The following is a 16,252-nucleotide window of genomic DNA, read 5'->3' as shown; positions in this document are numbered from 1 at the left end:
TGCAACGCGGCGCGCGACGGACCCGTCTCTCCGGGACGGGTCGCGGGACGCCGGCGCGCCGCGTAGTGAATGCTCTTACAAGTTAATATGAAAATAAAATTAAATGGCTAGGGTTGGCCAATTTAGTGCATATTACAAAAGAAATTGCAAATTGTCAAGTGCTACTTTTTTTATAGATCAAAGACCAGCCAACTAAACAACCACTCAAATAAAAACATCAGCAACCTAAGTTCCTAACTTTATGATTAAATAAAGTGTCGATCTTTATAAATCTTTTGATTAGTCGGGCTGATATAGCTTCAAAATTAAAATAATTACTTGATTTCGATATAATTTAAAGAATTTGTCACACCTAATTAGCAAGTCTAATTCGATTAGGTAAACATAATTTTCATTATAAGATCAAAATATAATTTTCTTCCATAAGAAGATATAAATTGCAATGTTGAAATAATAAGATGTAATGTCGAAACTATATTATTAAATGATAATAATATGACTCTAGCTCGTTAGTGGCTATAAAACATGATAAAAGTAGTAGAGATCGTCTCTAAAAAGAGAACTACTATGTTGATATAAATTTGAATTGCTTAATATTTTAAACTTATCTTATAATAAAGTGAAGCAATATATCTTGCACTTGTCCAATGTGTGTAGAAATTGGCAGGTTTTGTATTTACTTACATCACTTCAAAAAAATTGTTGGCCATCAAATGCACTTTAATTAAACAATAGTGCTTATAGAGTAAATACGTGTAATTGAATCATCAACTTTTTAAAAATCACAAGGCTGAATAGGATTTCAGTGTCCACCGCTAGAATGATACTTCTTTCAAATAAAAAAAAAAAAAACCATATATCATTTCCTATAAATTTATTACTATAATTATCCCGGCAAATATATGATCTCTAATCTATATCATTATTATATTGAATTGTTGTTGTCACATTATTACGCATATACGTGGATTGGATGCAAGATTTTTGTTTGTGGAGTAATATATATCGGCAATAGCAGGGAAAAAAAGAAATTTAATTATAGTATAATTAATTGTACATAGAAAAATAAAATTAAATAGAATTAAATTTCGTCTTTGTGAGATTCAAACTATGATGTTGTAACTTGTATCCATCCACATCTGCCTAAATTGTACTATCATTTTTTGTTTTAAATATGAGTTCTAATTTTAAGCCTTTGGTGATTATAAAGCCAAGTCGTTCATGATTTCTTGAAAGTTCTTTCGTTTTTATGATGATTTCTTGAAAGTTCATGAAATATTGACAATTAGTCTAGTATTCAATTTTTTTTTCCTTTTTTGGTAGAAAGTATGTAGTACATGTGATCAGTGTGTCACATGAATTCTCAAATTTAAGCATCAATAGATATAAAAACGGCTTAAGGTTTTAATATATACTACTAATAACTAATAAGTATAGTTAGGACTTTTGTGAGATTGTATTATTGTACTATCACTTAGAGCATCAACTATAAGGTGGACACTTCCAATAGCTCCGCCACTTTTTTTGTCCACAACCACTTCTTATTTGTCAACGCCCACAAAAAAAAGTGTCTGCAGCAATAGTGGACACTTTATTAGCCACAAAAAAAAGTGTCCACACGGGTTGGCGGAGTATCCGGTAATCCCGGACTCAAACAACCCATCATCTGCTCTAGTGCGAATCTATCTGCATTGGTGAAAGGAGATTGGCTGGATTGGAAAGGGGTCTCCGGTCGCGGTTGGTTAAGAGCGTCCATGCTGGGTCTGTAATCTCCAAATGCTGAGCGACCCAAATTCCTCTGGATAGGGAGAGTTTGACTCGATCCCCACGCCTGGGAAGGAGGATAGTCGTCATATTCCGATTCATCAGAGCCGGGTGATTCGTCGTTTCCACCGTGCATTTTTATAGAGTGAAAATTTTGAGAGTGGATAAATGGATCGAGTGTGAAGTGTGTGTGAAGATGTGTATGGAGGAGTGGTATTTATAATAAAATTTTCGAAAATAATTATATATAAAATAAAGTGTCCGACCTCTGCGCGCGACGAAGCACGCCTGGCGCGTCCCGCCTTCTCGCCGATGGGCCTTCCGCCCCAAAAAAAATGCGTCCGCCTCGGGGCGAACGCTTCCAATAATTGTACATGTCAATTTGTACAAATGAAACATGTCAATTTAATTCACGTGAATCCAATAATTGAAAGTTGTCTGAAATGCACATGAACCATGAATGAGATTAGACACGATACCCTAGTAATTAATAATTATTCCTATAGTACTATATATAAAAATATTTCAACTTCTGTCGTCGGTAGGCTGTAATTTTTATTATTCACCTCAATAAGTGTGGCTCTTTATTCATGTGTAATGGGAGTAGAAATTATATTCACTTCGATAAATCAAACAATATGAAATACTCCTAGGCCTAGCAATAAAACGACATCTAGATTGCTGTAGATTGTTGCTATAATTAATCCACGTGCTCAAAATGCATATGTTTGAAAGAAAGTGCGATTCTGTCACAATTTATTTATTCGAGTTTCAGTAGATAAATTTATTTATTTAAAAAGGCATAATATTTTGTGATTATTTCTATATTTTAATGGAGAGAAACCATCATTTTTCTGTAAAACAAATAAAAAAAATAATAATCTAAAGATATTGGAACATCAAATAAAATTAATTACTAACTTATTTTTATTAAAATTTATTAAAGTAACTTTGGTATGTCGTAATAATTATTCCCATGGAGAATATCTGTTCATCAGGTATTATTTTATAGTAACACATTATTCTAATTTAAAATTAAATTATTTTATCGTTACATAATATATAAGATTTTTTTTATTTTTTAAATTATAAAGTGCATAATGCTCTAGAAAAAGTGGTTATAATAAGATTCATGTGCTACAAATATGCTGAGATAGTGGGTTTAATTAGAGAATTATTCGTCTTTCGATACCTAATATACTTGATATCAAAATATATTCGAGTATTTGTTCGATAATACACAGACATAGTTCCTTTTAATTATTAGCCTGTTTGGATGAGTATATACTGATTTTTATTCTAGCATACTGTTCGTGTTTATCATATAATTCATATAATTTTCTTTATTGAATTTCAGATACATACTATCCGGCTCTACATGTGATATGGAGTACGTAAATCGCTTACAATAACAATCTATTATTATATGGAATTAACGAGAATGTCCGAAATCAAAAAAATAATTCAGTTTTATGTATAATTTTCTTTATCTTTGTGGGTGTCATCCTTTGTTTGTGTACAATTTAGAATTATAATATATTAGTACTATATTTACTAATTAAATTAATACTTTAATAAATTAAAATATACTCCTTCCCGTTCCATAAAAATATGGACACTTTCCTTTTTTCGTCCGTCACATAAAAATATCTCTCAATTTATAGAAAGTTCTCTCAAACTCATTACACATATACATCAATTTATTTACAACTTATATCACTAGAGCTTATCATTAAACACTGATAATAATATGTGTCTCACTATCTACTAACACTATCTTAGCTATTTTTTTCCTCATCTTTCTTACTTTATCAATTATGCATTAATTTTCGTGTCGTCCGAAATGTCCTTTTTTGGACTGAGGGAGTATAATTTAAATATATACCATAAAGAGGGGAAAAATTAATAGGGCTTGAGCCATCCCCACTTTATCTACACACTTTTTTGCATTATCTTTTCTGCGATATAATTTGAAAATAAAAAATGTTTTGTCGAGTAAGTGCTTCGTCATTTCATTTAAACTATACAAATTATTTATGTACATTCTATTCTAGTATCACTACGATGAACACGTAAAAGTCCAATTTCAAATATCACGTCTTACTTTTCCTAATATAAATCGTAATATATAGTATAAAAAATTACTTCAAACTAATATTTAGTACTAACTTATCTTGACCACACACAAATGAAATCTTGAAATACACATCGGACATCGGTGGCCAGGGACACTTTCAACCACAAAAGAATAAATACAAAATACACAAAAATATAGTAGCTACTATAAAATAGAACGAGGATTTATACACCAATAAATAAAATAAATATGCATAATACAAAAAATCATATCTAAAACACTACAAAATACTTAAAAGTTATTAGTATTTTTACAATTAAAATTTGTTCTGTTAAAGTTGCCTTTGTTACAACTAAAAATGGTTGTTTTGATGATTTAAAATGATAGTGTGCCTCGAATAAGGCTCTTGTGAAAGTGATTATTGTTCTTAACACTAACGAAATAACATCAATAAAAAAAACAATGAATACAAGTTTAAACTAATGTCTTCCTATTTATTTTCCACAGTAGAATACAAATAAATAATAAAATAACATCAACAAAATCACAAATGAACACAAGTTGAAGTTTCACAAAAAAAAATGAGGGGTAAAAAAGTAAAACCAAAGGCACCGAATGAGAATCATGTAAGAAACTCCCAATGGAATATTCGCCCAATGTTATGGAAAGATAGAGAAAGTGCGTTTCACACGTGGAATTTGGACAGTTCAATTCCACTCGAATATTCCCTTTTCTCCGCGTATTTTAATTACCATAAATTAATTGTTACCTAATTAAATGTGGCCGTAACCTTATCTCCTCAATCCAACGGCTCAGATTCACCGACATCAATAGAAATACAATTTGATTTTTCGAAATTGTTGTTTTGCTTTAATAAAACGCAGCCTCAATTGAGTAATATTCCATTGGCATATTATTTAATTCACCTTTTCCCACTCCTAATCTGACTCAAATTCGTGTACAAAAGACCCATCAATTCCACCTATATAAACCCATCACAAAAAACCTCAATTTCTCACCACAAAAAAAACACATCAAATATTTCAAGTCATATTTGATTTCACATCCTCACAAATGGCCGGAATTACGATCGTGTTGGACTTCGACAAGACCATCATCGACGTCGACAGCGATAATTGGGTCGTCGACGAGCTCGGCGCCACCGACTTGTTCAACGAGCTCCTCCCCACCATGCCGTGGAACACTATGATGGTCCGAATTTCACCGATATCTTTTTATTATATTTTTGTATTTTTTTTTCATGCACACACATTCTATGGAAATTTTATTAATATATTTTTTATTTTAAAAAATTTGCAGGATAGAATGATGAAAGAGCTTCATGCACAAGGGAAAACCATTGAAGATGTCAAGGAAGTTTTGAGAAGGATTCCCATACACCCAAGAATCGTTCCTACTATCAAAACTGCACATGCTTTAGGGTAATTTCTTGGCCATAAACTTTATTTAACTATTTATTTATTATTATTATTTTAAAATAAGTACTTACTAATTTTTTGCTTTTTTTAGATGTGATTTGAGGATAGTTAGTGATGCGAATTTATTCTTCATCGAGAAGATTGTTGAGCATCTTGGAATCAAGGATTATTTCTCGGAAATCAACACGAACCCGGGCTATGTTGATGAAGAAGGGAGGCTCAGAATCTCTCCCTTCGTTGATTTTCACACATCTCCCCATGGCTGCAGCCTCTGCCCTCCCAACATGTGCAAGGTATAATTATTTATTTGTATTTTAAAAAAAGTTTGAATTGATTCTTGAACGAGCATGGTTTTTGATTTTGTGTCTCGATGATTTTGTCCAAAGATTCTCTTAAATTGTATTTTTAATAGATATGGCCCACAAAATCTTAACATTAAATATAGTTCATGTAGTAGTACTTCTTTATTAATGTGACATAAGTTGGCAAAGTCTATTTTAAATTATTAATTCCAACATTTGAATTTTGAACTAATCTTTTTGCATATTTTTTTGTTGATAATAGGGCATGATCATAAGTAGGATTCAAGCCGATTTAGCCAAGAAAGAGTGGAAGCAAAGGATCATATATCTCGGTGACGGAATTGGCGACTTTTGCCCGAGTTTGAAGCTAAGGGAGGCCGATTTTATGATGCCGAGGAAGGACTTCCCCGTATGGGGCTTGATATGCGAAAATCGCACGCTTCTGAGGGCTGAAATCCACGAATGGATCGACGGAGAGGACATGGAGAAGATCGTGATCAAGCTCATTGAAAAGATTAAGATTCAAGATTTGTTGGAAGTTGATTCATTCAAGATTGAGACAGTGCCTATAGCCTTGCAACCGGTGAAAGTCCACCAGTAGGATAGGAAGTAGTATTATTAACTTGGCTGAAGAAAACAAGAAGATAATGGAAATTTTTAGCCTTTATTTACTTTTTTCGTTTTTTGCTATTGTTTGTGAAGTGTAACTTTTGGTGTGTTTGTGAAGAAAAGGAGCAATGTTCCTTTGCTCCTCAAAATATGACTCTAATTAGTATATATGATACTTAAAGTTGATGTGAAGTTTTTATTTAGAGTTGGTAACGTATATAAGGTGACATTGCACTAACATGTTTATGTGAAAAGGATAAATGAAAAACATAGTAACATATGGCTTTAATAATGGTGGTTGTTATTCTCACCCAACTATCTTTTCTAGAAAGAGTCCAAATAGTTTCTCTTATGAGTTGTGCCACTTTGACAAGTTGATGGTATGATTTATACTACTTGTTGAAGATGGATGGGCTGTTTCATACAGATAAATTTGGCTTTATAGTTAAAAGGCCATAAAATTGGAGTGCTACTGATAAAATAAGTTGGGATGATATTCAATTAGGTAAGGCTGGAAAAAAATCAAATTATTTTATTCATTATTAAAACTAATATAAAATATATGATGTTTCAGAACAAAAATGACCGCATAGCACAGTCGATTAGCGTGTCTCACGGTCCGATACTTCCCCATTCCCCAAAGAGCATGAACTATTTCTTTTTTCGTCCATTACTGAAAAATATGAACTTTCTAATTTTAGAAAATTCAAACAACATATTCTCTACACATCATTTTATTAACAACTTATACCATTTTCTACTAACATTATTTCCACTATCATTTCTCTCTGATATGTCTCATACTTTTCCTCTTATTTATTAAAACATGTGCGGCCATGCCGAACTCATTGTTCATACTCATTTGGAACGGAAGGAGTATATAGTTTCTATGTTAGCTTATTCAACACTTGAATTAAAGACATTATTTTTATCTCAAAGGTAAATTTTAATTAAATTTAAACAGAAGAACTTGATAACAACTGAAAAAAAGTTACAAAATATCCAAAATGTAGTGTGTCAAAGCTCAATATGTATTGGATAGTCCTACCTACAGATCGAAATAAACATGGCGTCCATTAATATGAGAAAATGCAACATAATATAAAAACATGAGGAAAAAAAAAAGAAATCTCGAACTCAAAAGAATTTAGACACTGCAACTTCAAAGTTGGGACCAGACAAGCTCTGCAGCTCTTTTAACACTGCTTCTTCTTCATTAGTACGCCAAAGCTCAACGTAAACATTAAAGGAAAGATCGTCCCCTTGAAAACCCATTTGTTCCTCTACAATCTCCTTTGCACGTATCACCACTGATTCATGACAATTCTCTATTTGTATGCTTTTGAGTGTGGATATGTATCCAATTTTATATGGGATGTTCTCCAACCCACGTAAATGAGAAAGATGAAGCTTCTCAAGGCGTGGAAAGATGGAGATCTCTTCTTCTGCAGCCCAGTGTCTTAGGCTATCACAAAAACTCAATCCCAAGTATTTGAGGCTAGGGAATTGGCCATCACAGATTTCCCACTGTCCTGCTCCAAAACATCCACCCTGCATCTTGAACTTCTCGAGTAGAGGCAATGAACCGATCTTTTCCAACATCATTTCCCAGTCAAAGAAACTAGTTAGGTCAAGATTCAAACTCTTGAGGTTTTGGGGAAACATGAGCTTATCAAAGCCATCCACGCTGGAAGACCGAAGACGGATTGTGAGGGACTCTAATTTACCCAAACATTCAATATTGCCAATGCAATAATCATCATCTTGCTCTGTATAGAGTATATGCAGTTTATTGATGTTGGGTATTCTCTTAACAACCTCTTCATCACACTTGAAATTGAGTACTACCTTAAGTACCTCTAGATTCTCCATGACAACATCATCACTTGATGGATCTGGGAGAATCATGTATCCCATTGACACGTTAATAGCAATATGCCTCAGTTGAGGCATTTTCCAAATCTCGATAGACTCAATCGTACCATCAATAATCAAAGTCTGCAAATTCCAAAGGTGGCCGAAAGAAGTAAAAATTGAGGACATCTTAGCGCCTTCAACAACAAGGCTCCGCAAGTTAACATACCCCGACACGCGAGAATTCAGGTAGCTTACGTCATCGTAACGACGAAATTTGTACGCATGTAATGTCCTCAACAATCCAAAGTTCTGGCCCCGTGGAACTTTCTCATGATCGCAAATAATTGAGCGAGCATGGGACATAGATTGCAAGTGATCAAGCACTTTTTCCTTTGAAGTGTTCTTGCGTATGACAATGCGGCGATGGATCTTTATGCCTTGAACACTAGATTTCCCTACCACGTGATACAACTCTTCCTGCTTGCCCTGCTTCACGCATAGGTCTCTTACCAAATCATGAACTTTGACTCGTTTTATGTTTCCAGTAGACCCTAACTTATCCACTAGGATGAGATTTCTATCCACTAACTCCTTTATTAACGCTTTCCCAATTGTTTCCAAACTTTGGCCATCTACAGGTTTAAGAAATCCTTCACAAATCCATAGCTTGACAAGCGTTGAGACTCTAATTACAACATCTTCCTCAAACACACCCATGTATAAGAAACAAGGCTTCAAGTAGACTGGTAAGTGATTATAGCTCATTTTCAACAATCTCAAGCAATGCTTATTATTGTCTAAATTTACTACTGAAGTTAAGTTGTTCCTTATTGATTTCCAACTCTCTCGGGTGTGTTCCATATTTTTCAGAATACCTCCAACTACAACAATTGATAGAGGAAGTCCTCTGCAATTGTATGCAATTTCTTTTCCAACTTTTTCCAATTCAAGAGGAGAATGTTCCTTTCCAAACACAGTTTTGGATAGTAGTTTCCAACTACTGGGCTCATCAAGAAACTCCATTGAATGGCTATAATGATTGTTTAATTGAGAACCCAATTGGGATAGCCTAGTCGTCACCATTATTCGACTGCGATTCTCATTGTTACGAAAGAAACGCTGAATCTTGTCCCAAGATTCAAAATTCCACATATCATCCATTACAATTAAAAACCTTCTACCAGACAAATACTGGTAGAGCTCTAATCCCAATTCCTGTTCACTCCTTTCACTAAGTTGTTCCCTGTTTTTATTAATGGCTTGAGAAACAAGCTCACATAGAATTTCTCTCGTGTTGTATTGTTCGGAAATAGTAGCCCAAGCACAAATATCAAAATGCTCAATAATAGCCTTTTGTGAATAAACAGTTTGAGCAAAAGCGGTCTTACCTATCCCACCCATACCTGTTATGGGGATGACTTGGAGACCGGATTCATATGACATGAGCTTTTGCATGATTCCATGCAAGACATGATCAGAGAACATGCCACTACTCTTCTTCCCACTGGAAGAAGGGATGAATCTACGCGGTTGATCACGGAGCATCACCACCTTCTCCGTGTTGGTCTCCATCGCCACTTTCTTGATCTGATCCATTTCTTTTATCACGTTTTTCACCTCTCGATAGAATTCGATTCGTCTACCATGATCAAGGTGGTTTGCAGGGACATCTCCTGAAAACCAATTGAAGAAGCTTCTGATTATGGTTGCTTTGGATCTACTGAGCGGAATCTTTTGGACGATACGAGATTCGATAACATCCTCTGCCGCATAAGCTGCTTTTGCAATACGCATCTCCAGTGGATCTGCTTCGTCGGTGTCGGAAACAGGGGACTTGTAAGTTTGGAGAAATTCTTGCAGGAAGAGAACATGCTGAATGAGAGACTGAGTTTGGAGTTTGAAGAGAGAGATGGGTGGGGAGTGATGGTTTTGGATATCATCTATGAGATGCATTAGAGAAACCAAGGCTGCATAGGCTGCCATGATCTAACTAAAACAGAGTTTTCTCTAAGAATGTTGGCTGAGAATTCGATAGATCTTTGCTTATCTTCTTCTGACACAATGATTAACAACACCTTAATTTAGTGGTTATGAATGAGTATGAAGATAAGATGAGATGGAATGTTGACCACAGACAATTCAATCTCTCTACTGCAATCCGTGACCACATTAATTTAGGTTTTTGTCTCTCTCAATCTAATCTATCAACAACGTATTTTCACTTTGCTTAATCAGAGCATCCACAATTGCGCCTAGCGCACCGCCTAGCCGAGCGCCGGCACTAGGCGGTCGCTAGGCGAACCATTGCAGGAGCCGAAAACCGCCGAGCGGTTTTTCGGAAATGAATTTCGCCTAGCGCTAGGCGGTCAAAATCCGCTGGGCTATGCGCTGGGCGATCCGCTCGGCGCCATTGCAGCGCCTGGATCGCCCAGCGCATAGCCCAGCGGTTTTTTTTTTTAATTTTCGAAACACTATATATACGCGATTTGCACTTCATTTTCATTCGCACCACTTGTATTAACGAGTACTCTCTCTATCTTAATTTCTTTACAAGATCAACACCGATAAATGAGTAACGCAGGTGGTAGTAGTGGAGGTAGTGGGGGGGACGCTGAGGAGTACGAACGTCGAATGGCCGAAGCGTTTGAGGCATATACCAACCGCGGGATAGACCAATGGATGCAAAGAGCCTTGCAGCCGGCGGTACCTCGACCTCGGCCAGTTGTCCATCGCCGACAAGCGATTGATCGTGATCACGCACATCAGCGCCTATACGAAGACTACTTCGCAGAGGAGCCGCGGTTCAACGCCAACCTTTTCAGGCGACGTTTTAGGATGAGCAGAGCCCTGTTTATGCGTATTGTTAACGCCTTGGAGCAGCGATATATGTATTTCCGCTTCAGGCACGATGCGGCTGGCAAACCCGGCCACACACCTATTCAAAAGTGCACTGCGGCAATCCGGCAGTTGGCCTACGGAGGCGCGGCAGACAAGTGGGACGAGTACCTCCACATCGGTGAGACGACTTCCCTAGAATGTATGAAGTATTTCTGTCAGGGCGTGATTGAAATATTTAGTGATCAGTACCTTCGAAGCCCTACCCCCCAAGACTGTCAGGATCTGATGCAGATGCACGGGGAGAAGCATGGGTTCCCGGGAATGTTAGGCAGCATAGATTGTATGCATTGGGAGTGGAAGAACTGTCCCACTTCCTGGAAGGGGTTCTACACGACCGGCTATAAGGGAAAGAATCCCACGATGATCCTCGAGGCCGTAGCTGATTACCGGCTGTGGATTTGGCATGCGTATTTTGGGATAGCCGGGTCGAACAACGACCTCAACGTCCTCAACTCGTCGCCCCTTTTCAACGAGCAGTGCCAGGGCGTCGGGCCGGCCATCAGTTTTGTCGCCAACGGCAACCGGCATGATATGGCTACTACTTGGCCGATGGGATATACCCTAGGTGGCCCGTGTTTGTGAAGACGATCCGATGCGCATCAGATGAGAAGAAGGCCTACTTTGCGGCACGACAGAAGTCGGCGCGCAAGGACGTGGAGCGCGCATTTGGTGTGCTCCAGTCTCGATGGGCGGCGGTTAGGGGTCCAACGCGTTTGTGACATGTCAACTGCATTGCTGATATAATGTACGCCTGTATTATCATGCACAACATGATTGTCGAAGATGAAGGTGTACAACTGACGGATTGGGCCAACGACGATAATGAAGCCGGTCCAAGCCACGGCGTGGCCGTCCCCAACGCACGAGTGGGGTACCTCACGATGAAGCCGGCCTCCTCCAAGCACATGCCGACATGCGCCAAACGGAAGCTCATATTCGACTCCAAAAGGATTTAATTGAAGAGTTATGGGCGCGGAGGACTACTCGGAGTTAGTTTTTTTTATTTATGTAATTTTTTAAAATGTAATTTTTTTAAAATTTATATAAAATTGTTGCATTTTCCTGTATCTGTGGCGTAAATTTAATTCCGTATTTTGTGTGATTGTTCATTATTTGTTTTATATAATTTTGAGTGATGTGGCTGGGCTATGGCTGGGCTATTTGCTTGTTTTGATGATGTGGCAGGAGTATTTTTAGTGCTGATGATGTGGCAGGAGGAGTTTGTGGCTAGGCTATGGCTAGGCTATGGCTGAGCGAAAACCATTGTGGATGCTCTTAAGTAGTAATATGAAAACCAGCCAAAATTGTTAAATATAATATTTTAGTAAATATTCATACAAAATCAAATGTTCATGGGATAGAACAACCTTCAATTTTCCCACAACTCAAATTGTTCGCGAATGCTAAATTGTTCGGATCAGAAGGTCGTGGGTTCGACTCCCCTGTGGTCGCTTATTTTTATTTTTATATTTCTATTTATAATCAACATAGATTTAGATGCAAAATCATGACATTTGTTCCATTAGCGTAAAACTAATTATTTGATTTTTTTGACCTATAAAGTCTGGATATTATCATATTCATAATCTTATAATTATAAAGTTACAATTATTACTAGTAATTACTTGTCCCTCCATGGAACTTCAACCTCCTGCCTAACGGTTATGTTATCTACGTATTTAGGAGGTGTGTTATTTTAACATATGGTAAACTGATTCGTTTGCACTGAATTTGTACAAAATGCAACATAATAAGTAGTATAATACATTTGTTCCTCTGCAATCTCTTTGACGCATCTCATAGTCTGATACTTCCCACGTTCCCAAAGAGTATGAACTATTTCTTTTTTCGTCTATTACTGAAAAATATGAACTTTCTAATTTTAGAAAACTCAAACAACATATTATCCATACATATCATTTTATTAACAACTTATACCACTCTCCACTAACATTATTTCCACCTATTTTTCCTCTTATTTAGTAAAACCCGTGCGGTCATGCCGAACTCATTATTCATACTCTTTGGGGACGGAGGGAGTATACAGTTTCCTATCTTGTCTTATTCAACACTTAGAATTAAAGATGTTATTTTTATCTCAAAGGTAAATTTTAATTAAATTAAAATAGAACTTGATAACAACCGAAAAAAGGTTACAGAATATGAAAATTGTAGTGAGTAAAAGCTCATATGTATTGGATAGTCCTACAGATCGAAATTAACATGGTCCATTAATATGAGAAAATGTAACATAATATAAAAAAAACGAGAAAAAAAAAAGAAATCTCGAACTCAATAGAATTTACATGCAACTTCAAAGTTGGGACCAGACAAGCTCTGCAGCTCTTTTAACACTGCTTCTTCTTTATTAGAACCACCCAAAACCTCAACGTAAACATTAAAGGAAAGATCGCCCCCTTGACAATCCATTTGTTCCTCTACAATATTTTTTGCACATTTCACCACTGATTCATGACAATACTGTATTTGTATGCTTTTGAGTGTGGATATGTATCCAATTTCAGATGGGATGTTCTCCAACTCATCTAAACACAAAAGATGAAGCTTCTCAAGGCGTGGAAAGATGGAGCTGTCTTCATCTGCAGTCCAGTGTATTAGGTTATGACAAAAAAGCAATTCCAAGTATTTGAGGCTAGGGAATTGGCCTTCACAGATTTCCAACTTGCCTGCTCCAAAACATCCACTCTGTATCTTGAACTTCTCGAGTAGAGGCAATGAACCGATCTTTTCCAACATCATTTCCCAGTCAAAGCAACTATCTACGTCAAGTTTCAAACTCTTGAGGTTTTGGGGAAACATGAGCTTATAAAAGCCAGCCACGCAGGAATACCAAAGACGGATTTTGAGGTACTCTAATTTACCCAAACATTCAATATTTCCAATGCAATAATCATCATCTTGCTCTGTACAGATTATATGCAGTTTATTGATGTTGGGTATTCTCTTAACAACCTCTTTATCACACTTGAAATTGACTACTCCCTTAACTACCACTAGATTCTCCATGACAACATCATCACTTGATGGATCTGGGAGAATCATGAATCTACTTGACTCGCTAAAAGCAATATGCCTCAGTTGAGGCATTTTCCAAATCTCAGGAGGCGCGGAAGACTCACTCTCACAATTAACGATCAAAGTCTGCAAATTCCAAAGGTGGCCGAAAGAAGAAAAAATTGAGGACATCTTAGCAACCTCAACAGCAAGGTGACGCAAGTTAACATACCCAGACACGCGAGAATTCACGTAGAACTCGTCAAATTTATGATGATATCCGTATGCATGTATTGTCCTCAACAACCTAAAATTCCGGCCCTGTGGAACTTTCTCATAATCGCAAATAATGGAACGAGCATGGGAAATAGATTGCAAGTGATCAAGCACTTTCTCCTCTGAAGTGTTCTTGCGTATGACAATGCGGCGATGGCTCTTTATGCCTTGAAGACTAGATTCCCCTACCACGTGATAGAACTCTTCCTCCTTGCCCTGGTTCACGCATAGGTCTCTTACCAAATCATGAACTTTGACTCGTTTTATGTTTCCAGTACACCCCAACTCATCCACTAGGATGAGATTTCTATCCACTAAGTCCTTTATTAACACTTTCCCTATTGTTTTCAAACTTTGGCCATCTACAGGTTTAAGAAATCCTTCACAAATCCATAGCTTGACAAGCGTTGAGACTCTAATTGCATCATCTTCCTCAAACACACCCATGTATAAGAAACAAGGCTTCAAGTAGACTGGTAAGTGATTATAGCTCATTTTCAACAATCTCAAGCAATGCTTATTATTGTCTAAATTTACTACTGAAGTTAAGTTGTTTCTTATTGACTCCCAAATTTTTTGGGTGTGTTCCATATTTTTTAAAAGACCTCCCACTACAACAATTGATAGAGGAAGTCCTCCACAATTGTTTGCAATTTCCTTTCCAACTTTCTCCAATTCAAGAGGAAAGGGTTCCTCTTCAAACACAATTTTGGATAATAGGTTCCAACTACTAGCCTCATCAAGAAACGCCATTGAATGGCTATAATGATTGTTTAACTGAGCAGTCAGTTGTGATTGCCTAGTCGTCACCATTATTCGACTGTGATTCTCATTGTTAGGAAAGGAACGCTGAATCTCGTACCAAGATTCAATATCCCACATATCATCCAGTACAATTAGAAACCTTCTACAAAACAAATACTTGTGGAGCTCTAATCCTAATTCGGCTGCACTCTTTTCACTTAGTTGTTTCTTGTCTTTGTTAGTGGCTTGAGAAACAAGTTCACACAAAATTTCTCTCGTGTTGTATTGTTCAGAAATAGTAGCCCAAGCACAAATATCAAAACGCTCAATGATATTTTTGTGTGAATAAACAGTTTGAGCAAGAGCGGTCTTACCTATCCCACCCATACCTGTTATGGGGATGACTAGGCGACCGGGTTCATATGACATGAGCTTGTCCATGATTCCATGCAAGACATGATCAGAGAACATGCCACTACTCTTCTTCCCACTGGAAGAAGGGATGAATCTACGCGGTTGATCACGGAGCATCACCACCTTCTCCGTGTTGGTCTCCATCGCCACTTTCTTGATCTGATCCATTTCTTCTATCACGTTTTCCACCTCTCGATAGAATTCGATTCGTCTATCATGATCAAGGTGGTTTGCAGGGACATCTCCTGAAAACCCATTGAAGGAGCTTCTGATTATGGTTGCTTCGGATCTACTGAGCTGAATCTTTTGGACGATATGAGATTCGATAACATCCTCTGCCGCATAAGCAGCTTTTGCAATACGCATCTCCAGTGGATCTGCTTCGTCGGTGTCGGAAACAGGGGACTTGTAAGTTTGGAGAAATTCTTGCAGGAAGATAACATGTTCAGTGAGAGACTGAATTTGTTGTTCGTGGAGAGAGATGGGTGGGGAGTGATGGTTTTGGATGTCATCTATGAGATGCATTAGAGAAACCAAGGCTGCATAAGCTGCCATGATCTAACTAAAACAGAGTTTTCTCTAAGAATGTTGGCTGAGAATTCGATAGATCTTTACTTATCTTCTTCTGACACAATGAGTAACTACACTTTAATTATGTGGTTATGAATGAGTATGAAGATAAGAATGTTGACCACAGACAATTCAATCTCTCAACTGCAATCCGTGACCACATTAATTTAGGTTTTTGTCTCTCTCAATCTAATCTATCAACAACGTATTTTCACTTTGCTTAATTAAGTAGTAATATGAAAACCAGCCAAAATTGTTAAATAGAATATTTTAGTAAATATTCATAC

The 16,252-nt window shown here is 36.9% G+C and overlaps 3 protein-coding genes across 3 annotated transcripts; 1 reads left to right on the top strand and 2 right to left on the bottom strand.

The window, feature by feature from the left end:
* The first annotated feature begins 4,817 nt into the window (after positions 1-4,817).
* Positions 4,818-6,383, top strand: LOC121797294 (inorganic pyrophosphatase 1-like). Its single transcript, XM_042196050.1, has 4 exons — positions 4,818-5,053; positions 5,162-5,283; positions 5,372-5,573; positions 5,845-6,383. Exons 1-4 carry the CDS (start codon positions 4,916-4,918, stop codon positions 6,181-6,183), a joined length of 801 nt encoding a protein of 266 aa, XP_042051984.1. The 5' UTR covers positions 4,818-4,915; the 3' UTR covers positions 6,184-6,383.
* Positions 6,384-7,328: 945 nt separating this feature from the next.
* LOC121795382 (putative late blight resistance protein homolog R1B-16) lies at positions 7,329-10,031 on the bottom strand. Its single transcript, XM_042193904.1, has one exon. It carries the CDS (start codon positions 10,029-10,031, stop codon positions 7,329-7,331), a length of 2,703 nt encoding a protein of 900 aa, XP_042049838.1.
* Positions 10,032-13,238: 3,207 nt separating this feature from the next.
* On the bottom strand, positions 13,239-15,950 carry LOC121795378 (putative late blight resistance protein homolog R1B-16). Its single transcript, XM_042193900.1, has one exon. The coding sequence runs from the start codon at positions 15,948-15,950 to the stop codon at positions 13,239-13,241; it is 2,712 nt and encodes a 903-aa protein (XP_042049834.1).
* Between the last annotated feature and the right edge of the window lie 302 nt (positions 15,951-16,252).

The sequence above is a fragment of the Salvia splendens genome, chromosome 3 (genome assembly GCF_004379255.2).
Source record: "Salvia splendens isolate huo1 chromosome 3, SspV2, whole genome shotgun sequence".
In the NCBI taxonomy this organism is placed as follows: Eukaryota; Viridiplantae; Streptophyta; class Magnoliopsida; order Lamiales; family Lamiaceae; genus Salvia; species Salvia splendens.
Note: the sequence above shows the minus strand (reverse complement) of the source record. Positions and strands in the feature narration are given on the sequence as shown.

Excerpts from the sequence above, each read along its gene's own strand:
- LOC121797294 (XM_042196050.1), top strand. The coding sequence starts at position 4,916 with ATGGCCGGAATTACGATCGTGTTGGACTTCGACAAGACCATCATCGAC. Across the intron at positions 5,054-5,161 it reads TGCCGTGGAACACTATGATG|GATAGAATGATGAAAGAGCT; the intron begins GTCCGAATTTCA and ends AAAAATTTGCAG. Across the intron at positions 5,284-5,371 it reads AAAACTGCACATGCTTTAGG|ATGTGATTTGAGGATAGTTA; the intron begins GTAATTTCTTGG and ends TGCTTTTTTTAG.
- LOC121795382 (XM_042193904.1), bottom strand. The coding sequence starts at position 10,031 with ATGGCAGCCTATGCAGCCTTGGTTTCTCTAATGCATCTCATAGATGAT.
- LOC121795378 (XM_042193900.1), bottom strand. The coding sequence starts at position 15,950 with ATGGCAGCTTATGCAGCCTTGGTTTCTCTAATGCATCTCATAGATGAC.